Source organism: Schistocerca nitens, chromosome 6 (genome assembly GCF_023898315.1).
Source record: "Schistocerca nitens isolate TAMUIC-IGC-003100 chromosome 6, iqSchNite1.1, whole genome shotgun sequence".
Classification (NCBI taxonomy): domain Eukaryota; kingdom Metazoa; phylum Arthropoda; class Insecta; order Orthoptera; family Acrididae; genus Schistocerca; species Schistocerca nitens.
In genome coordinates, this window is record NC_064619.1 from 751,139,297 (window position 1) to 751,163,977 (window position 24,681).

The 24,681-nt window shown below is 43.5% G+C and overlaps 1 protein-coding gene across 1 annotated transcript in view; it reads right to left on the reverse strand.

Annotated features, from left to right (window-relative positions):
- The window catches only part of LOC126263621 (ras-associated and pleckstrin homology domains-containing protein 1-like), a 453,221-nt gene that overhangs the window by 175,545 nt on the left and 252,995 nt on the right, over nucleotides 1-24,681 (reverse strand). Inside the window, exon 7 of the mRNA XM_049960707.1 lies at nucleotides 12,995-13,054. Within this exon, the coding sequence (XP_049816664.1) occupies nucleotides 12,995-13,054 (60 nt within the window). The remainder of the gene's footprint in view (nucleotides 1-12,994; nucleotides 13,055-24,681) is intronic.

Genomic DNA, 24,681 nt, shown 5'->3' on the forward strand with positions numbered 1-24,681 from the left:
TCTCTGACAGGAAGTAACACATCCAGTCACATAACTGAGATGCTATTCCATAAGCATGCAAATGCACTAAAAGCCGCTTTTGTAGTACTGTGTCAAAAGCGTTCCGGAAATACGGAAATACAGAATCGATCTAAAATCCCTTGTCAATAACACTTAACACTTCATGCAAATAAATAGCTAGTTGTGTTTCACAAGAATGATGTTTTCTAAACCCACGTTGACTGTGTGTCAACAGACTGATTCCTTTGAGGTAATTCAGTATGTTCGAACACAATATATGTTCCAGAATCCTGCATATCGATGTTAGTGATTACTCATACTACCTTTCTTGAACACTGGTGTGACCTGTGCAACTTTCCAGTCTTTGGGCATGGATCTTTCGTTGAGCGAATGTTTGTATATAATTGTTAAGTATGGAGCTAATGCATCAGCATACTCTGAAAGGAACCTAATTGGTACACAGGCTGGACCAGAAGACTTGCTTTTATTAAGTGATTTGAGATTCTTCACTACTCCAAGGACATTTACTTCTACATTACTCATGTTGGCAGCTGTTCTTGATTTGAATTTTGGAATATTTACTTCATCTTCTTTTGTGAAGGCATTTCGGAAGGCTGTCTTAAGTAACACTGCTTTGGCAGCACTGTCTTTAATAGTATCTTCATTGCTATCACACAGAGAAGGCATTGACTGTTTCTTGCTGCTAACATACTTCACATATGACCGGAATCTCCTTGGACTTTCTGCCAGGTTTCGAGACAAAGTTTCATTGTGGAAGCTGTTATAAGCACCTCACATTGAGGTCTGTACTAAATTTCGAGCTTCTGTTAAACATCGCCAGTCTTGGGGATTTTGAATCTCTTTAAATTTGGCATGTTTGCTTCATTGTTTGTGCAACAGTGTTCTGACACGTTCTGTGTCTCAGAAAGGCGTCAAGTGAATTTTTATCTGCTTACAATATTCACCCCCCCAAGAACCATGGACCTTGACATTGGTGGGGAGGCTTGCGTGCCTCAGCGATACAGATAGCCATACCGTAGGTGCAACCACAATGGAGGGATGTCTGTTGAGAGGCCAGACAAGCGTGTGGTTAATGAAGAGGGGCAGCTGCCTTTTCAGTAGTTGCAGGGGCAACAGTCTGGATGATTGACTGATCTGGCCTTGTAACACTAACCAAAACAGCCTTGCTGTACTGGTACTGCGAACGGCTGAAAGCAAGGAGAAACTACAGCCGTAATTTTTCCCGAGGGCATGCAGCTTTACTGTATGGTTAAATGATGATGGCGTTCTCTTGGGTAAAATATTCCGGAGGTAAAATAGTTCCCCATTCGGATCTCCGGGTGGGGACTACTCAGGAGGACGTCGTTAACAAGAGAAAGAAAACTGGCATTCTACGGATCGGAGCGTGGAATGTCAGATCCCTTAATCGAGTAGTTAGGTTACAAAATTTAAAAACGGAAATGGATAGGTTAAAGTTAGATATAGTAGGAATTAGTGGAGTTCGCGGCAGGAGGAACAAGACTTTTGGTCAGGCAAATACAGTGTTATAAATACGAAATCAAATAGGGGTAATGCAGGAGTAGGTTTAATAATGAATAAAAAAATAGGAGTGCGGGTAAGCTACTACAAATAGCATAGTCAATGCATTGTTGTGACCAAGATAGATACGAAGCCAATGCCTACCACAGTAGTAGAATTTTATATGCCAACTAGCTCCGCAGGTGACAAAGAGATTGATGAAGTGTATGATGGGATAAAAGAAATTATTCAGATAGTGAAGGGAGACGAAAATTTAATAGTTATGGGTGACTGGAATTCAATAGTAGGAGAAGGAAGAGAAGGAAATGTAGTAGGTGAATATGGATTGGGGCTAACAAATGAAAGAGGAAGCCACCTGGTAGAATTTTGCACAGACATCAACTTAATCATAGCTAACACTTGGTTCAAGAATCATAAAAGAAGTTTGTATACATGGAAGAAGCCTGGAGATACTGACAGGTTTCAGATAGATTACATAATGGTAAGAGAGAGATTTAGGAACCAGGTTTTAAATTGTAAGACATTTCCAGAGGCAGATGTAGACTCTGTCCACAATCTATTGGTTATGAACTGTAGACTAAAACTAAAGAAATTGCAAAAAGGTGGGAATTTAAGGAGATGGGACCTCGATAAACTGAAAGAACCAGAGGTTGTACAGAGTTTCAGGGAGAGCATAAGGGAACAATTGACAGGAATGGGGGAAAGAAATACAGTAGAAGAGGAATGGGTAGCTTTGAGAGAAGAAGTAGTGAAGGTAGCAGAGGATCAAGTAGGTAAAAAGACGAGGGATAGTAGAAATCCTTGGGTAACAGAAGAAATATTGAATTTAATAGATGAAAGGAGAAAATATAAAAATGCAGTAAATGAAACAGGCAGAAAGGAATACAAACGTCTCAAAAATGAGATCAACAGGAAGTGCAAAATGGCTAAGCAGGGATGGCTAGAGGACAAATATAACGATGTAGAGGCTTATCTCGCTAGGGGTAAGATAGATACTGTATACAGGAAAATTTAAAGAGACCTTCAGGGAAAAGAGAACCACTTGTATGAATATCAAGAGCTCAGATGGAAACCCAGTTCTAAGCAAAGAAGGGAAAGCAGAAAGGTGGAAGGAGTATATAGAGGGTCTATACAAGGGCGATGTACTTGAGGACAATATTATGGAAATGGAAGAGGATGTAGATGAAGGTGAAATGGGAGATATGATACTGCGTGAAGAGTTTGACAGAGCACTGAAAGACCTAAGTTGAAACAAGGCCCCGGGAGTAGACAACATTCCATTAGAACTACTGACAGCCTTGGGAGAGCGAGTCCTGACAAAACTCTACCATCTGGTGAGCAAGATGTATGAGACAGGCGAAATACCCTCAGACTTCAAGAAGAATATAATAATTCCAATCCCAAAGAAAGCAGGTGTTGACAGGTGTGAAAATTACTGAACTATCAGTTTAATAAGTGACAACTGCAAAACACTAACACGAATTCTTTACAGACGAATGGAAAAACTGGTAGAAGACGACCATGGGGAAGATCAGTTTGGATTTTGTAGAAATGTTGGAACACGTGAGGCAATATTGACCCTACGACTTATCTTAGAAGCTAGAGTAAGGAAAGGCAAACCTACATATCTAGCATTTGTAGACTTAGAGAAAGCTTCTAACAATGTTGACTGGAATACTCTCTTTTAAATTCTGAAGGTAGCAGGGGTAAAATACAGGGAGCGAAAGGCTATTTACAATTTGTTCAGAAACCAGATAGCAGTTATAAGAGTCGAGGGACATGAAAGGGAAGCAGTGATTGGGAAGGGAGTGAGACAGGGTTGTAGCCTCTCCCTGATGTTATTCAATCTGTATATTTAGCAAGCAGTGAAGGAAACAAAAGAAAATTTCGGAGCAGGTATTAAAATCCATGGAGAAGAAATAAAAACTTTGAGGTTCGCCAATGACATTGTAATTCTGTCAGAGACAGCAAAGGACTTGGAAGAGCAGTTGAACGGAATGGATAATGTCATTAAAGGAGAATACAAGATGAACATCAACAAAAGCAAAATGAGGATAATGGAATGTAGTCGAATTAAGTCGGGTGATGCTGAGGGAATTAGATTAGGAAATGCGACACTTAAAGTAGTAAAGTTTTGCTATTTGGGGAGAAAAATAACTGATGATGGTTGAAGTAGAGAGGATATAAAATGTAGCCTGGCAATGGAAAGGAAATCATTTCTGAAGAAGAGAAATTTGTTAACATCGAGTATAGACTTAAGTGTCAGGAAGTCGTTTCTGAAAGTATTTGTATGGAGTGTAGCCATGTATGGAAGTGAAAAATGGACAATAAATAGATTGGACAAGAAGAGAATACAACCTTTTGAAATGTGGTGCTACAGAAGAATGTTGAAGATTAGGTGGGTAGATCACGTAACTAATGAGGAGGTATTGAATAGGATTGGGGAGAAGAGTAGTTTGTGCCACAACTTGACTAGAAGAAGGGATCAGTTGGTATGACATGTCCTGAGGCATCAAGGGATCACAAATTTGGCATTGGAGGGCAGTGTAGAGGGTAAAAATTGTAGAGGGAGACCAAGAGATGAATACACTAAGCAGATTCAGAAGGATGTAGGTTGCAGTAGGTACTGCGAGATGAAGGAGCTTGCACACGATAGATTAGCATGGAGAGCTGCATCAAACCAGTCTCAGGACTGAAGACCACAACAACAACAACAACAACAACAACAACAACATAAAAAGACTGAGGGCCGTTCTGAAGTATCTCGAACAAGGCGGACTGAGACTTAATCCAAGAAAGTGTCTCTCTGGAGCAAAAGAAATCAAAATACTTGGACACCTTGTGTCAAACGAAGGTGTGCGGCGACACTCAGAAAAGGTGAGAGCTATAACGGAACTTCCTATTCCGAAAAGTATTAGAGATGGGAGAAGCTCCCTTGGATTATGTTATTATTACAGTCGTTTTATCAAAGAATTTTGTATCAAAGCCAGGCCAATCCAAGAGTTGTTCAAAGCTGATGCTAAATTTATCTGGGGTGGTGCTTAACAAGATTCTTTCAATGTGTTGCGAAGAGCTCTTGACGACTGACCCTGTACTTGGTCTCAATGATGAGAGAGCACCTACAGAACTACACACAGATGCCAGCGGGTATGGGATCGGTGCTGTTCTGGTGCAAATTTCGGATGGAAAAGAGAAGGTTATAGCCTTCTAGGACAGTTATAAAAGCCGAGAGAAACTACTCAACTACAGAAAGAGAATGTCTTGCTGCGATCTGGGCGATGTGCAAATTTCGACAGTATCTCTATGGAACGCCATGCACAGTTGTTACAGACCATCATTCACTTTGTTGGTTGACACGTATTAAGGATCCAACAGGACAATTCTGCCAGATGGGCACTACGTCTTCAAGAGTATGACATTACCAGTGTGTACAAAGTGGAAGAAAACACTAAGATGCCGACTGTCTCTAAAGAAACCCTGTGCAAGACCATCAAGACCTTGATGAAGATAGTGACTGTCTCACTGCACTCCAGGATCTCTCTGCTGAGCAGAAGGACGACACCAAGATATCTCAAATTATGCTTTTATGTATTTATTTGTCATTAGCCAACGTAAGTTGAAATAGAAAATTACATACTTAAAGGTTGATCACATTTGATAGTTTACATGTTTAGCTTTACTATATACATTCACATTCCTTAATACTATACTATACTACATACATTCAAATTCCTTAATACTATACACACACTCATCAACTAACAATTTGTGAATGTCCTTACGGAAGATATCACATGGTAAGTGTCTCACTGGTGGTGGTAACTTGGTATATAACTTTATCCCTATTTGTTTAAAGCTACTTTGGACCTTACACAGTCTTGTAAAATATACATCTACGTTATTTCTGTATCTAGTTTCATGCGAATGGATGTCTGTTCTGCAAGGTAGTGTATGTATTTGATGTTTTGTAGAGAGAAGAAATGTTTTAGTGTAAAGGGAAGGTACAGTCAAGATGCTGAGGTCTTTAAAATGCTTTCTACATGATTTTTGGTTTGTAATGCCTGTAATTGCTCTTATGGCTTTCTTCTGCCACATGAACACTGTCTGAGCAACATGGGAGTTGTCCCATAGTTTTATTGGGTGCTGGAGGCGACACTGAAAGAAGGCAAAGTAAGAAGTTAGAAGTTGTTGTTTGCTAACTAATGGTTTTAATTTCTTTAACAAGAAGACTACTCTCAATAGTTCGGTACATAACTGTTCAGTATGGCAGTTCCAAGTCAGTTTAGGATCCAGGTGGGTTCCAAGAAGCCTTACAGAGTCAGATTCATTTACTTCTTCGTTAAGCTTGTGCAGGTAGAAAAACATAGTCTTGGTTTTGCTATTGTTTAGGATTAGCATGTTACCGTGGAGCCATATGGCAGCCTTTTCAAGACTAGCTTTTGTTTTTTGTTTCACCTCCTCCAATTTGTGTCGTCAGCATATATTACTGGCTTGTCAGGCAAGAAAGTAGGCAAGTCATTCATGTATATTAAGAATAAGAATGGCCCACACACTGAGCCTTGTGGCACACCTCTAACCACTGGCAGGGCATTTGATTGACAGTTATTTACCATGAACACTTGAGTTCTGTTAGTCAAGTATGATCCAATTAGTGTCAGTTCATTATTTTTGATACCATAGCACTCCAGCTTATTTATGGGTATTTCATGTGACACAGTATCCAATTCTTCGCTCAGATCTAGTAGTAAGGCACATGTGTAGGAATTGTTCTCAAAGCCATTAAGAATGTCTGTTACAAGAGTTTCTACTGCATTTACTGTAGACAAACCTGGCCTAAATCCAAAGAGTGATGAGGAGATAAGATTATGATCTTCAAAATAGTTGCAAAGTTGTAATTTAATACAACATTCTATTACCTTGGATATTATAGGTATGAGAGATATTGGGCGATAACTTTCAGGATTGTTTATTTCCCCTTTTTATAAATAGGGACAGCAATAGTAGCCTTCAGGACCTCAGGAAATTTTCCAGTTTTAAAGGTATTATTGATCAGTAAGGTAAGAGGGGCAACAATTATGTCAATTATTTGTTTCAGGATGTTGTTTGAGATACCATACAGATCTTCACTGTAAGATGGTTGTAGGTTTTTGACCACTTTGTGTACAATTTGGCAGGTAACCTGTTTCCATTTAAATGATATGTTATTGTCAGGTATGTTATGGATAAAGCTTCCAGAAGTTACATCATTTGGTGCAGAGGTAGGAGCAGCTTCATACTTAGTGCTGTTTACAATGAATTCATTCAATTTTTCTGGCAATAGTGGAATTGCTTGTCTGTTATTGTGTTTTCCTGCTATTGTGTTGATTACCTTCCAAACTGCTTTGCATTCGTTGCTGGAATTTTCTATGAAATCGTCATTGGCTCTTTCCTCTCTGTATTTCTGTCCTGTACCTCTTCCTGGCTTCTTTGTACCTCTTTTTCCATTATAGATTACCAGTTTTAGCCATTTTATTTACGGCAATAAGAGTTTTTCTCTGGTCATGCAGGTTAGGAGTGAACCAGTTGTTCCACTTTTTCTTGTTTGATATCCATGCAGCTTTGAACTAAGCTCATTAGTATGTTAATAAATATGTTAAAAGCATTGTCACTACTATCACAGCATCCCCATCGATGCGCAAGTTGCCGAAGTGGCGTCAAATCTAAAGACTTGCACCAGGCGGGCGGTCTACCCGATGGGAGGCCCTTGTCACATGCCATTATTATTATTATTATTATTATTGCTATCACCATTATATACTCTATCCCACTCAAGATCTGATAATTTTTGTCTTAGCTGTGTGATGTTGGCCGGATATAACAGTCTGATCCTCTTAATGTGTTTAGGTTGCTGAAAAGGGTATGTTTCATGGTTGACCATCAGCCATAGGCCATGGTGATCAGATAATACTGGATCTATCACTCCATACTTATATTCATATTTTGTTAAATTGGAAATTACATCATCCAGGCATGCCGCTAATCATGTTGGCTGGTCACACACAGTACAAGTTGTTGGATCTTAGCAGGTTTTGAAAATTTGTGACAGTGTTTTTTGTAGAATGTCAATATCAATGTCACCAATGTATACTATCTTGTGGTGCTTTATTTTACCAACAGGTACTTCTTTAGAGTCTCCATTTGATCAATAAACTGATTGGTATCAGAGCTTGGGGTGCGATAAATAGAGATGAGCACTAACTTTTGTTTTGGAAGTAGCACTACAACAATTTCAAAAAGTTGGTCTTTGCAAAACTGATGATCTTTCTGTGCTACATATTCAATGTTAGAGTTTTTGTTTACAAAAACTGCAACTCCTCCATGTCTGCTTTTGTTTCTACAGTATGAACTTGCTAACTCAAATCCTTCAGGGATATACAGAGCAATCTCATGAGGTGTGAGCCAGTGTTCATTTACACAAAAAATGTGGCATAGGTTTGAAATTAGGAAAACATCTATTTCATCTATTTTGTTTCTGATTGACTGTACATTTAGATGCAAAATTAAAATTCTGTTGTCAGCAAAGATAGGCAAAGAATTTGATACTTCTGTATTCACAGTTTTTGTGGCACTGATTGGGGCATAATAGTTCATAAAAAATCTTCACTACAGCTAGTCACTTTCCTGCATCTGGTAGATGAGCAAGTGGCAGCATTATCCTTCCTCTTGAGTGTTGATGTGGCTTTATCTGCAGTTCTGACTGGTACACTTCTGTTGCAGTCTGGTGAGCTGGCCGCTGCTGTTGGTTCAGTAGTGGGTTCATGCCAGACTAGTTCTCTGATGGTGTTTTGGGACTTACATTTAATAGCTACATTTATCATCTTTCCTAATGTATACTTTCCTTTATTGTTCAAGTGAAGTCCACCATATCTGGTGAAGCATGTTCTGCCAGGTGAGCTGACATCTATTAGTCTGACATTACTGAATGTGTTGCAAGTGCTTTTAAGTTTAACATTTATTCTACTAATTTCTTTGTTTATTGGTGAGCTTTCAGGCAGGTCATATCTGAGGCTAAAGTTCATGAGTACAATGTTTGTATTTGTTAAGAATAATATAAGTCTCATGAGCTGTTTAAACATGTTCATGGCACTGTTTTTGTAGACGTCATTTGCTCCAACACAAATTACTACATTGTCTTTTCTGGTATAGTTATTTTTTGCGATACTTTCGTCGCTTGCCTTAAATTGGTCAGAGGATGCGAAAGGACAATTTAATGTATTACTTTGCAAGAAAAACTTTGACCCGTTTGGAAAGAGGCGGCTACCAGTGATTCCTAAATACATGCACTTAAGAAATTCTACAGAAATTCCATGACACACCTGAGGCCGGACATTCAGTTTTTATTAAGGCATACGATAGAATCTGCAAGACATTTTTCTGGCCAGGTTTATTTAGGAGTGTCCGTCACTATGTGTTGCACTGTCGAGAGTGCCAGAGGAGAAAGTCAGTTCCTCGGAAACAACCTGGCCGACTCATACCAATTCCGCCAGCCGAAAGGCCTTTCCAGCATGTTGGGATTGACCTCCTCAGACGATTTCCAATGTCTGCTAGTGGCAATACATGGAGTATTGTTTGCAGTGATTCCCTGAACGCTATGGTGTTACAAAAGCCGTGAAAACAGTCAAAGCATCTGAGGTAGCCAAATTCATCGTGGAAGACATTGTATTAAAACACGGTGCCCAAAGGTCATTAATTACGGGTTGAGGGAAAGTTTTTTAATCGAATCTTGTGACAGAGATAAACCTTCAGTGCAACATTACTCATCACATGATGACTGCCTACCATTCAGAAACTAACGAGCTTACTGAATGCCTTAATAAGACCTTGGACGACATGCTATCAATGTTCGTCAATGTTGAGCAGAGCAACTAGGATGAGGTGCTACCTTTCGTGACATTTGCCTACAACACCGCCAAACAAGACACCACAGGATTTATGCCATTTTTCCTGATGCGTGGGCTTGAGGTGACTATGGCGATGGACACTGTGTTTCCATTACATCCTGATGATGTGGACGACGACTAAATCAGCCAGGTGTTAACCAGAGATGAGAAAGTTTGGCAGTTAGCTCGACTTCGCACGCTGCAGGCTCAAGAAAACGATCGCCGAAGGTATGATGCGAGCCACCGTCCTGTTGTCTACCAGCCTGGTGACCTTGTCTGGATCTTCAATTCTGTTCGGAAGGCTGGTCTCTCTGAGAAGTTCCTCAGGCACTACTTTGGACCCTATAAGGTTGTAAGACAGTTGTCTGATGTTACTTATGAAGTTGAAGATTTTGAACCCAACACAAGAAGACAAAAGATCAGAGATACGGTCCACGTCCTTCGAATGAAGCCCTAAAAGGATCCTGCATCCCAGGGTAAATTCGGAGCTCCAGAGACAGGCAACAAGTAAAAATGTGACGAAGAGCGTAGTGGCAAAAGAAGTTCTAAGATCACTGCCAGGGTGAGCGTAAGTCATTGGGAGTAGAAGTATGCAGGACCGATGACTTGTTCCCAGACTAGGAAGACGTAACACTGAGACGCTGTTCTCTTAAGGAGGGAACACTGTTGCAGAAGAAGCTGAGTAGCACAATCAGCGTGGTATAGTGGTTACAATAACAGACTGTTGCATGGAGGGTTGTGAGTTCAAAACTCGCCTCAACTGTAAAACTTGAATTTCTATATGTGGTTTGAGTACGTTCCAGAAGTATCCACAAATGTCAAGAATGATTGTACTCTAATATTCTGTAGCTGTATAGCTGTTCTAGCTGGAGGCATTTCACTCTGCACTCTTGTATGTGCAAGTGATGAATAAACCTTTGTTAACATCTACATCTACATCTACATTCATACTCCGCGAGCCACCCAACGGTGTGTGGCGGAGGGCACCTTACGTGCCACTGTCATTACCTCCCTTTCCTGTTCCAGTCGCGTATGGTTTAATTTTACATTCGTGATCTCCTCGGGAGGTATAAGTAGGGGGAAGCAATATACTCGATACCTCATCCAGAAACGCACCCTCTCGAAACCTGGCGAGCAAGCTACACCGCGATGCAGAGCGCCTCTCTTGCAGAGTCTGCCACTTGAGTTTATTAAACATCTCCGTAACGCTATCACGGTTACCAAATAACCCTGTGACGAAACGCGCTGCTCTTCTTTGGATCTTCTCTATCTCCTCCATCAACCCGATCTGGTACGGATCCCACACTGATGAGCAATACTCAAGTATAGGTCGAACGAGTGTTTTGTAAGCCACCTCCTTTGTTGCTGGACTACATTTTCTAAGCACTCTCCCAATGAATCTCAACCTGGTACCCGCCTTACCAACAATTAATTTTATATGATCATTCCACTTCAAATCGTTCCGCACGCATACTCCCAGATATTTTACAGAAGTAACTGCTACCAGTGTTTGTTCCGCTATCATATAATCATACAATAAAGGATCCTTCTTTCTATGTATTCGCAATACATTACATTTGTCTATGTTAAGGGACAGTTGCCACTCCCTGCACCAAGTGCCTATCCGCTGCAGATCTTCCTGCATTTCGCTACAATTTTCTAATGCTGCAACTTCTCTGTATACTACAGCATCATCCGCGAAAAGCCGCATGGAACTTCCGACACTATCTACTAGGTCATTTATATATATTGTGAAAAGCAATGGTCCCATAACACTCCCCTGTGGCACGCCAGAGGTTACCTTAATGTCTGTAGACGTCTCTCCATTGATAACAACATGCTGTGTTCTGTTTGCTAAAAAATCTTCAATCCAGCCACACAGCTGGTCTGATATTCCGTAAGCTCTTACTTTGTTTATCAGGCGACAGTGCGGAACTGTATCGAACGCCTTCCGGAAGTCAAGAAAAATAGCATCTACCTGGGAGCCTTTATCTAATATTTTCTGGGTCTCATGAACAAATAACGCGAGTTGGGTCTCACACGATCGCTGTTTCCGGAATCCATGTTGATTCCTACATAGTAGATTCTGGGTTTCCAAAAACGACATGATACTCGAGCAAAAAACATGTTCTAAAATTCTACAACAGATCGACGTCAGAGATATAGGTCTATAGTTTTGCGCATCTGCTCGACGACCCTTCTTGAAGACTGGGACTACCTGTGCTCTTTTCCAATCATTTGGAACCCTCCGTTCCTCTAGAGACTTGCGGTACACGGCTGTTAGAAGGGGGGCAAGTTCTTTCGCGTACTCTGTGTAGAATCGAATTGGTATCCCGTCAGGTCCAGTGGACTTTCCTCTGTTGAGTGTTTCCAGTTGCTTTTCTATTCCTTGGACACTTATTTCGATGTCAGCCATTTTTTCGTTTGTGCGAGGATTTAGAGAAGGAACTGCAGTGCGGTCTTCCTCTGTGAAACAGCTTTGGAAAAAGGTGTTTAGTATTTCAGCTTTACGCGTGTCATCCTCTGTTTCAATGCCATCATCATCCCGGAGTGTCTGGATATGCTGTTTCGAGCCACTTACTGATTTAACGTAAGACCAGAACTTCCTAGGATTTTCTGTCAAGTCTGTACATAAAATTTTTAAGTGAAGTTAGTGTTCGTCATTCATCTAATTAGACCTTCTTCTACAAGACAATATAGCTAAACAAATTAAAAGAATTGTAAAAGGAAAGTGAACGACACCAACTGAATGAACATGTACAGGTTATCAACAAGCCAAAGGGTGCAGCTAATCTCTTTTTCTCCTTTTTAAATTTAGCCAAAACCTTAGAGAGTGAAATATCACTTGTAAAAACTGTATCGAAACAATGTGAAAAACAGAGCAGGTACAAATGGTAGCCAAACTTTTAAATATCACATCAGGACTACGTAATAAGTTTTTCTTTTCTCCACCCAGCTACACCTCTGCAGGAATGGTACACATTTAAGTTCCTACAGCACAGCGCTCACCACTGTAACATGTTACCAGAAGAGCAGCCCAACAGTAAAGTGGACATGTACTACTCCTTTCTGTTTCGCGTCTTCTAGAGGTGTGTTACAGTGCTGTGTGTTGTGGGAACGGAGACTGCAGACATGTACCTGTGGAAATTTCAGTGTGTACCAGAACTGGAGACATGTACTTGCAATAGTTTTGTACTGATAATTAAAACTTTGGTCAGTACTTGCATAGTGCGACAATAGTAATTAGTGATTTTTGACGTTTAGTTCAAAGCCCGTCATATGACAGGAAGTATGGCAGATACGGTGCAAACTGCCAGCCCCTCTGTCATCCAGCAGTAGCGTGCCTGGTCCGTACGGTACTGCAGGCACCCGCTAGGGACGCGCTCGTGGCGACACTACCATCCGCTGCCTCCGTACGGAAGTGACAAACTACTTTAACCACATTTCAACTACACAACTGCCAGTATGTGGACATTTTGGCTGTCAAATCTTTGACAATAATTTATTCTACTAGCTGTGTGACATCTGATACTTACAATTTCCTCCTCGAGGAATGTCTCGTGGGGGCTCTGAACGTGACCCGGTAGGGTGCTGGCCTGAAAACATAAGATAATTCTTATCAGTTAAAAATGATGTAAAAAAGGTTTGTGAAGTTATCTACTGAGATAAGCCACAAATAATTAAAACTTGTGACACACCCAGGAGTCGAAAATTTACTTCGTGCTTTTCGAGAGCAGCCACCTCAACTGTTACATTATAAATTTCCACCGTCACCAGTTCTGCTGTTTTTCCTTCTGAATTCGTTTGTTTGTCCGTGCCACCTAGGAGCAGAACATTACAGGTTTTTTTTTTTTTTTTTTTTTTTTTTTTTTTTTTTTTTTTTTTTTTTTTTTTTTTTTAGGGCGCAAAACTGCTATGGTCATTAGCGTCCGGTCCGGGACTTAGGAAACAGTAAAAAACCGAAAATGGAAACCAGCAGCAATGGGAACGAAAGTCATAAAATTGGAGAAACTAAAAGCAGAAGGAAGGCTTAAAAATCCACTACAGAAAGGGGTTGGTTGTCCCCAAAAAAAGCTTCAAATGACTGACGTCTTGTCACTGGCACTAATAAACTTGAGAACGCGATCGGCTGAGCGCGTGTCATCTGCTAAAATCGACGATATATCAGGCGATAGCTGTAGATGGGAGCGTAACGGATTAAAATAGGGGCACTCAATTAAAAGGTATCTTACCGTCCACAGCTGAGAGCAGTGGGGACAGAGTGGGGGAGGATCGCTGCTTAAAAGATGTTGATGGCTAAAAAGACAGTGCCCTATCCGGAGTCTAGTTAAAATTACCTCCTCCCGACGATGCGTTCGGGAGGAAGAGGTCCAAGCACAAGGAAGAGCTTTCACGTCCCGCAATTTATTATGAGGAAGTGTCGACCAACGCGCGTGACATAAATGAACAACACGACGACATAAAACGCTCCGTAGATCGGCGAAGGGAATCGATTGAATAGCTGGCCGAAGAAGAGAGACTGCAGCCTTGGCCGCTATATCGGCCGCCTCATTTCCACAGATACCAACGTGTCCCGGGAGCCACAGGAACGCCACCGAAACGCCCCCCAGGTGGAGCAAGCGCAGACAGACCTGAATCCGGTGGACCAGAGGGTGCACAGGGTAAAGAGCTTGGAGACTGAGGAGAGAGCTGAGAGAATCTGAGCAGATTACGTACTGTATCCGCTGATGGCGGTGGATGTAGTGGACAGCCTGGAGAACAGCGTAAAGTTCTGCAGTATAAACCGAACACTGGTCGGGAAGCCGAAAGTGATTTGGGGTGTCGCCAACAATATAGGCACTCCCTACACCTAACGATGTTTTCTAGCCGTCGGTGTAAATAAATGTGGCGTCCGTCATTTGTGCACAGAGCAGCAAATGCCCGACGATAAACAAGTGAAGGGGTACCATCCTTGGGAAATCGACAAAGGTCACGGAGCAGGCAGATCCGGGGACGGAGCCAAGGCGGTACTGTACCCCAAGTTGTCAAGAAGGTTTTAGGAAAGCGGAAGGAAAGAGAATGGAGCAGTTGACGGAAGCGGACTCCTGGTGGTAGTAGGGAGGAGGGGCGACCTGCATACCCTACATCAAAGGAGGCGTCGAAAAAAATGTCATGGGCTGGATTAGCAGGCACGGAAGACAGATGGCTAGCATAACGACTCAGAAGGACTGCTCGCCGATTGGACAGCGGAGGTTCAGCAGTCTCAGCATAAAGGCTTTCCACAGGGCTGGTGTAAAAAGCTCCAGACACTAAACGTAATCCACGGTGGTGGATAGAGTCGAGACGCCGAAGAATAGACGGCCGAGCAGAGGAGTAGACTATGCTTCCATAGTCCAATTTCGAGCGCACTAAGGCGTGATAGAGGCGGAGAAGGACCACTCGGTCCGCTCCCCAGGAGGTACCATTCAGGACACGGAGGGTGTTGAGGGATCGCAGACAGCGAGCCGAAAGATAGGAAACGTGGGAGGACCAGCACAGTTTTCTGTCAAACATAAGACCCAAGAATTTAGCGACGTCTGAAAACGGAAGGTTGACAGGTCCTAGATGTAAGGAGGGTGGAAGAAACTCCTTACGTCGCCAAAAATTAACACAAACGGTCTTACTGGGAGAAAAATGGAAGCCGGTTTCGATGCTCCAAGAGTGGAGGCGATCGAGACATCCTTGAAGACGTCGTTCAAGAAGGCTGGTCTGTTGAGAGCTGTAGTAGATCGCAAAATCGTCCACAAAGAGGGAGCCCGAGACATCAGGAAGGAGACAATCCATAATTGGATTTATGGCAATGGCAAACAGTACCACACTCAGCACGGAGCCCTGGGGTACCCTGTTTTCTTGGGAGAAAGTACGGGAGAGAGTAGTGTTCACCCGCACCCTAAATGTGCGCTCTGCCATAAATTCGCGAAGAAAAAGGGGCAGCCGGCCTCGAAAGCTCCAAGAGAACAGTGTGCGGAGGATGCCTGTCCTCCAACAAGTATCGTATGCTCTCTCCAGATCAAAAAATATTGCTACCGTTTGGTGTTTCCGGAGAAAATTGTTCACGATATAAATGGAGAGAGCAACAAGATGGTCAACTGCAGAACGATGCTTTCGGAATCCGCATTGGGCAGGTGTTAAAAGACTGCGGGATTCCAGCCTCCAAGCTAAACGGTAATTCACCATACGCTCCAAAACCTTACAGACACTACTCGTGAGAGAAATGGGGCGATAGCTAGAGGGGAGATGTTTGTCCTTTCCAGGTTTCGGAACGGGAACGATGATAGCTTCCCGCCATCGTCTGGGAAAAGTACTGTCAGTCCAAATTCGATTATAAAGGCGAAAGAGGTAACGCAGACTATGGGGTGATAAATGCAGCAACATTTGCACGTGGATACCATCCAGTCCTGGGGCGGAGGAGCGAGAAGAAGAGAGTGCATGTTGAAGTTCCCGCATGGAGAAAACAGTATTGTAGCTTTCGTGATTTTGAGAGGAGAAAGCAAGATGTCGCACTTCCGCTGCACGTTTCTTCAGGAGAAACGCTGGCGGGTAATTTGAAGAGCTCGAAATCTCAGCAAAGTGCTGACCCAATGAGGTAGAAATTGCGACGGGGTCCACTAATGTATCATGCGTGACAGTGAGCCCAGAGACCGGGGAGAAACTAGGCGCGCCTGAGAACCGTCGAAGCCGACTCCAAACTTCCGAGGAGGGAGTGAAGGTGTTAAATGAGCTAGTGAAGAAGTCCCAGCTTGCCTTCTTGCTATCGCGGATGACGCGACGGCATCGCGCATGGAACTGCTTATAGCGGATACAGTTGGCCAAAGTAGGATGGTGGCGGAAAATGCGAAGAGCACGTCGCCGCTCACGTATTGCGTCACGGCACGCCTCGTTCCACCAAGGAACTGGGGGGCGCCGGGGCAATTCGGAGGTGCGTGGTATTGAACGTTCCGCAGCTGTAAGAATAACGTCAGTAATATGTGTGATCTCATCGTCGACGCTGGGAAAGCGACGGTCATCGAATGTCGCTAGAGACGAAAAAAGTGTCCAATCGGCTTGGGCAAACTTCCAGCGTTGCGGGCGCATATATGGCAGTTGAGGCTGCAGTCTAAGGACACATGGAAAGTGGTCACTCGAGTGTGTATCATCAAGGGCGAACCATTCGAAGCGCCGAGCCAGCGGAACAGTACCGACCGCAAGGTCTAAATGAGATAAATTTGACGTGGAGGCAGACAAAAATGTGGGGACCCCAGTGTTGAGGCAAACTAGATCCGCTTGGTGGAAGACGTCTAGCAATAGTGAGCCACGTGGACAAGGATGTGGAGATCCCCAAAGCGGGTGGTGGGCACTGAAGTCCCCAACCAGCAAATAGGGGGGTGGAAGCTGACCAAGAAGATGAAGGAGATCAGCTCGTGCCATTGGTGTGGACGATGGAATGTATACAGTACAAAGAGAGGACGTGTATCCAGAAAGGGAAAGACGGACGGCGACAGCTTGGAAGGAAGTGTTTAAGTGGATTGGGTGATAATGAAGAGTATCATGGAGAAGAATCATGAGTCCTCCATGAGCTGGAGTGCCTTCAACAGAGGGGAGATCATATCAGACGGACTGAAAATGAGGAAGAACAAAGCGGTCATGGGGACTCAGCTTTGTTTCCTGAAGTCAGAAGATGACCGGTGAGTAGGATCGTAAGAGGATCGAAAATTCATCCCGATTGGCTCGAATTCCGTGGATATTCCAGTGGATAATGGACATAGGGTGAACAGAAAATGGAGGAATGTGACCAAAGTTGCTGTCAACTCAATGACTGCTCAGAGCATGCGACCGACAGCATGGAATGACATTCAGCCGAAGGCAGAAGATCCTGATCCATAGGTTGTTCAGGAGCAGCTCCTGCCACCAGCGATCGGCCGGTTGATCGGCCGCCAGCAGTGCGTCTCGGCGACACAGAAGACGGCCGAGGGCGATTTCCGCCAGGTGGTGCTGTAGATGGGACACGCCTTGGCGGAGAAGGAGATGAACTGGGTTTCTTTGTAGCCTTCTTCGAATTATGATGTTTAGAAGAAGGAGGAACCAATGGTTGTGAAGTTGGGGTACGTAAAAAATCTTCACGAGTATGCTCATTTTTCGAAGTCTTGGTGTCTGACTTTTGGGCTCGAGATTTAGCAGAATCCGATGAAGGGTGAGCCATAGAGTGGGCAGGCGAAAGTGGTGAGGTTGAACGGGCGAACTTTGTGCTGGCCGATCTGACGACCGTGGTACTAAAGGTGAGGTCGCAAGTCTGCGTGGCCGCCTCCTTTGTTGGCTGAGGAGAAGCAAGGACAGTGCTGTATTTTCCTGTCTGAGGCACGGTGGGCTGTCTACTGGCGAATAATTTTCGAGCAGCAAAGGTCGACACCTTTTCCTTCACTCTGATTTCCTGGATGAGCTTTTCATCCTTAAAAACGGGGCAATCACGAGAGGAAGCAGCGTGGTCACCCATACAGTTGATGCAGCGAGGGGATGGAGGTGGACAAGCACCCTCATGGGCATCCTTGCCACACGTAACACATTTGGCCGGATTGGAACAGGACTGGCTGGTGTGATTGAACCGCTGACACCGATAGCAACGCGTAGGGTTTGGACGTAAGGGCGAACGGAAATTATCTCATAGCCTGCTTTGATTTTGGATGGGAGTTGAACTTTGTCAAATGTCAAGAAGACAGTGCGGGTTGGAATGAGGTTCGTGTCAACCCTTTTCATAACTCTATGAACAGCCGTTACGCCCTGGTTAGTCAGGAAGTGCTGAATTTCTTCGTCAGACAATCCATCGAGGGAGCGTGTATAAACGACTCCACGCGAGGAATTTAAAGTGCGGTGCGGTTCAACCCGGACAGGGAAGGTGTGGAGCAGTGAAGAACGCAGCAATTTTTGTGCCTGGAGGGCACTGACTGTTTCTACCAACAAGGTGCCATTGCGTAATCTGCAACAAGACTTTACAAGACCTGCAATTGCATCGACACCTTTCTGAATAATGAAAGGGTTGACCGTGGAGAAGTCGTGACCTGCGTCAGACAAAGAAACAACAAGGAACTGTGGCAACGATGGAAGAACTGACTGTGGCTGAGACTCAGTGAACTTACGCTTGTGAGCAGACATAGTGGAAGGTGAGGAAACCATTGCGGAAGAATCCCCCATGATTACCGGCGTCTCCGATGGCGCGCTCCTCCCTTGTGGGGGCCCTCTCTGAGGGCACTCCCGCCTTAGGTGATTGTTCACACCTCAGGTCACACCTCCCGACAAACGGACGGAGGAACCAATCGGCACTTTCGGAAGGTATCAGCTCGGGTAATCACCCCTCCCTGGGCCTGGCCGTTACCAGGGGGTATGTACGTGTCCTACCTGTCTACCAGGGGCGGGGAATTACGCGTTACCCCGTCACCGGCTACGCACAAAAATGCGTGGGTCGGCCTTCAGACACACACAGGGAGGAAGAAAGAGAAAGGGAAAGGAAAGAAGAGAGGTCTCAAACGCCGCAGAGGAGAAAAGGGTAAAGAGAAGAGGTAAGGAAAAGAGAAGGACAAAGGAAGGATGAAGACATACAAGCAAGGAAGGCGAAGAATGCGGTACATTTACGAGTGTCCGTCTCCGGACGTAGGCACAAACCATACTCCCAGAGGGGGAGAAAGGGAAGGAAAGAGCCAGAGGGGAGGTGGGGGGGCGAAGATGGGGGATGGGGAAGGATGCGGAAAGGGAAGGTATGCAGCCCGGAAAGGAAGGAAGGCCACATTAGCTCGGGGTCCCGTGCTCGCTACACACGTATCCACAAAAGAGTTGTGGACCCCCTGGGGGGACATTACAGGATGTGGAACGAGTTCAGAAATACATGAAGAGAAGCAGTGGAAATTTTAGAAACTAAAGGTGAACTGCTGTCCTCCGGCGACTCTGTTCCCCCGGTGGAAATACTTGTATACGGCACTCGAGCCAGGCCCAGAAGTGTGCTCGGACAGCTCGACAGTCAAGCTGGGTGCTCGTGATTGGCACAGAATCTGGGCTTGTGTCTCGTATGTTATTCTATCTGTATACTGACCCAGCAGTTATGATATTTAACTAACATCATTGTAAATGTTTCTGAAGTTTACACATTTTTGTTAACCCAAATGACCTGCAGTCGTATCTAGTTTGGAGGAATGAGGATCTACTGTACTACTGGTATTACGTATTAGTCAGTCCTATTCATCCAAATTGCATTAGGTACATTCAAATGTTGTTCCACATCACTTTTAATGGTATTACTATCAACTGACTGCTATATGTGAAACTGAAATTATCATCATCCATTCAGTATCTGTGGTGCAAAAATTACTGTAAGAGATGATCCGAAGGCCCTAATCTGATCAGGTAAACCAAGTAAACAAAATGTCACAAATAATAGCAGAATGGAGGTTAGTCTCAAGGTTGCCAGAAGTTTCCGAAAGCAAAATTCACTAATTTCCAGATGCAGTTTTACCATTCTACCCTGAAGGATGAGTTAACAGACATGTTGACAAAAAGAGGTAAGGAACATGTTATTAACTCTAATTCAGAATGAACAGGAAGTCACTGTCTTCTTTACAGGATTTACAATCTGAAGGGTGATGTAGCACAATGACCACGTTCGGTCAGAAATGTGCAAAGTAGGAAGTAGATTACAGCAGAGTGAGCCGCAAGAGAGCACAGACCTCAGGCCGGGTGAGGTGCAAGTGTTTATTATATACGCCGCAATGCACAAATTGCCCGAGTGAGCACAGCCCATTAGCGTGTAAATACCTAGCCACTTTACCTCTGAAATTAACTCGAGTTAGTATTGCAGCAGTACCACCTGGGGACCATAGTTTTTTGGCCTTCAGTTCATTAGCTCGCACGTAACTGGACCTCGTCCATCTAGCTATCTGGCTTATTCAACTTCTTCACATTGCTTTCATTTGAAAGCCTGACCATATTGATCTCGAGCATTGCAACAGTCCACAATGGTTCTATTGTTAACTTTGATCTTGAAGGTACCGTCAGCTGATTTCAGGCCATCGTATAGCTGACAAGTAGTTACCGATGACTTCATTTCTCGGTTAACTGTCATATACTCTTTATTAATGGGAAACCTTCCTCTACAAAGATTCAACTGTGGCTCCGAATGAGAACCTTTTGAAGAAAGCTATATAAATGCTGACAGATGGTATCACCATCCAGTAAGTCTCTCCAAAAGTGATTGATTCTCTCATTTTTCTTGTCGCTTGCACAGAAATTCAAAAATTCTTGATTACCAGGAAGTTGTGCAAATTCTTTCTCAACTTTATCACAGTCCTTAGCACTCACCCAATTTTGTGCAGATAATTTCTGTGGGGTATTTGAGAGTCTACTCTCATTACCTCTCAGGCTGCTATTTATTGTAGCTGGATCAGAAAATCTTATGTACCTGCAAATGCTATACTACAAAGGTGACTTCAGTAGGAGGCTTGCTGAATATCTTTGGCAGTCACTTTCATCTTTCTCAGATCAAACAGTACAGAATGGCGTAAGTAAACTTCTTTGGCAGGAATAAGATCAGTTCCATCATCAAGTTTTATATCACATACCGATTTTGCAGCACATAATTAATCAAGATTAAGTACTTTTAGACACCGTATCAGCAAGTATAGAAGACAAAGCACTCTACAGGAAAGGAGCCATAAGAGCCGCACATTGGAAGTATCTCAAAAAGGGTCTGACATACCTGAGGGCCTGACCTACCCCGAAGCAAAACCAAAAAAAGGTTTTTAACTGGTAGCAGAGGATCTGTGAGGTACTTCAACATCGTTCACCAGCTGTAAGTACCTATTTTAATCTAATGCTCCATTACTTTGTCTGTGTAAATCTTTAGAAACAGAATGGCTTTACACCCCAATCGACCACATCCTCGTTTGCCAGCCTGCGCACGGAGCAAAACTTTTTAGGAAACGGCAGATTTTCAAGTTTATTAAATCTCTTACAGTGACCATTCAGACATAACGACATATGTTCAGACATAATGACCTTTCTAAACTCTGAGAAGCTCATCTGCAGAAACCAGCACGGTTTTAGGAAACAGCGGTCATGTGAGACACAGCTGGCCCTCTTTGTGCACGATATACAACAAGCTCTAGATACTGGCTCCCAGGTTGATGCCATATTCCTCGACTTTAGAAATGTGTTCGACTCAGTTCCATACTGTCGCTTGTTCCAAAAAGTGCACGCTTACAGTCTATCCGATGGCATATGCGGTAGGATAGAAAGCTTTCTAGCAGACAGAGAGCAGTATGTCGTCCTGAATGGGGAGACTTCAACAGAATCAAGCGTATCATCAGGTGTGCCCCAGGGCAGTGATTTACATAAACGGTGACATTGGACTGTTTGCCGATAATGCTGTAGTCTACAGGAAAGAAGTATTACATGAAAGTTGTGAACAAATCAATGAGGATTTGCAGAAAATAAATGTGTGGTGTGATGACTGGCAGTGTAACCTAATGCGTATAACAAGACAAAAATCCCCATTAACGTACGAGTACAAAATAAATGCCCAGTCTTTGGAAGCGGTAACATCCGTCAAGTATCTGGGTGTGACTATACTAAATGATCTCAAATGGAATGATCAGATTACACAAATAACGGGCAAGGCGATATCTAGGTTGCAGTTTATTGGTAGAATCCTGAAGCGATGCAGTCCTTCAGCAAAGGAAATTGTTCATAATACTTTAGTTCGTCCAGTATTAGAGTATTGTTCGTTTGCATCGGACCCTTACCAGTTGGGTCTGATACAAGAGATTGATAAGGTCCAAAGAAGAGCAGCAAGATTCGTGACTGGTACATTTAGCCATCACGAGAGTGTTACAAATCTCATAGAAAGTTTGAACTGGGACACATTTGCAGGTAGATGATGTGCTAATCAGAAGGGGCTGCTCACTAAAAATCGGATCTTCGCTGAGGATATACAGCATATATTATTACCACCAAATTTCAAACCACGCAATCACCACCATTCAAAAATAAGGGAAATTAGAGCTCGTACTGAGGCATTCAGACAATCATTTTTCCCTCGCGTGATCTGCCAGTGGAACAGAAGGGGGGGGGGGGGGGGGGGGGGGAATATGCCTTTTGCGCAAATTGTGTCCTCTGCCACACATCGCTTGGTGGCTAGTGGAGTATATATGTAGATAACCAGCTCTTCTTGCATTTACATTCTTCAACACATTACAAATCTACCTCAGAAAAGGGACAATGCCCCAGTTAGTCTTTAACGTTGCATTCTTGTATGGAGACCACAAGATCTCATATCAATAAAATCTGATGCACTGTCCCACGAATACTCTTCACATGAAGATGCAAGTCCTTCAAGAATGCCTAGTTGACGTCTGGACAAACCATTGACATTTGAAGCATGTTGGTAAGGTTCAGGTCATAAGGTTTTTTCTTAAAACTGTTCAAAATATGAGCAGCAGTGGTATGGCCCAAAAATGCAATGAAAAGTAGTGCATTTCAACCTATTTGTTTATTCTGTCACAATAGCTGAAAGCAAAATCCATTTGCTGCAACTGAGCCACCTTGTTATGGGTCTCATCAAATGAGATTACAAGAATAATTTCCCCTTCGAGACCTGTGAGAACATTTTTTTAAAGTATGGATCTAACCTATAAACGATATAACAATGTCTCGGTGCACTGGAGATGCACTGACTAGTTAAATTATCGTTAAGGAACACGACCTGAAACAAAGCAGTCTGCTTGCCCGTTGAGGAAAAGAACACACGTTTTTCAACAGCCAGGAGTGTCCATAATATTTCCACCCTCATAACATCTTCCAGGACCAGGTACTTTGCGATACAACTGTTAGCCAATGCAACATTAGTGGCAGTGGTGGAGGTGGTACAGGGCTGCAGATTGGATGTGCAGGGTGGAAGATGAAAACCCAATGGTAAACTGCGAGATCCCCAATTCACCAGTCGCTGCCATCTTACTGAGAGTGAAGGGATCGTCTTTGTCACGTGCAGTTATCCCACCAGATGACAGGGAGCATGATCCAGAAGTACCAGCAGCCTGAAGACAATCGAACATCCTAATAAGACAATACCATCATCTGTGTGATACTATCAACCAAAGAACAGTGGTTGCCAATAGGTGGTATGCACGTGACCAAGGAGAGATTAATGAAATGGATCCCTTTGTCGAATGAAACTGACCTCATCCCTAAAAAGGAAGTGAGAAGAAGAAAAACATTGGGATATGGGGGCAGCAGTGTGTACCTCACCACTCCGCCCTCGCTGCAAAACCAGTGACAAATTTCCATAATAAGTGCCAAAACTTGACATTCGAAAAGGAAAAGGTAGGTTACATAAAACTGCTCAAGTGTAGGACGAGAGTGCGAAAGTACGGTGCTCACTATGGAGTGTCACCTCATTGGCAAGGATTTCCAGCTCACCCAACATTCCTGTTCTCCTCTCTTACTTCTTAAAGCACACGGCATCATCAAAATGGCAGGTAAAAATAACACAATTGTCCAGAAAATAAAATCCCATTAGGATCAGTGAGGGTATACAAAGCACTAGATAAGAATAAAAACCCACTCTCAACTGGTTTAAGAAACTCTTAAGACTGCTAGAGGCCAAGCAAATACAGGGTAATGTGAGGCGACAACCTCACTCAAAACACATCGCCAAAAGATGATGTAGGTGACACGTTACACAGCCAGCCTCTAAGAGTTTACGCATCACTTAATGATCACAGCACTCCATTTCCCAAAGTTTGGCAAAAAATATGAATTTTGCTGTCTTTTTGACTGCTACAACTGCCTCAGAGTGCTGAAGAGAGCCATCTTCCCCATGCTGGTGAGAGTGACAGACTTGCTGTACAGTGTGCAATACACCTGGAACTCTGTCATCTCACTGGCCTCGATACCATCAAACCTCCAATCATTCTGCACTGGATTTCACTTTGTCCAGTTTCACTGCAATCTACAACCTCAACACTGCAATATCTGCCAAAAGACAGGATGGAAAGTTTTCTGTTGACAAAACCCCCACAGCAAGCAAAAGCAGGTGCACCTCGGAAGGCGAATTGAAACACGAGTGAGTGAATAAATGCTGATCATTTTCAATGGGTGTTGCAAAAAGCCTCGCAAGGGGGCAAGGGCTCAAGGGCTCCGCTCCAAGTTTTGGCCTATCTCCAAATTAGCTGGCCACACGCGAGCGGAT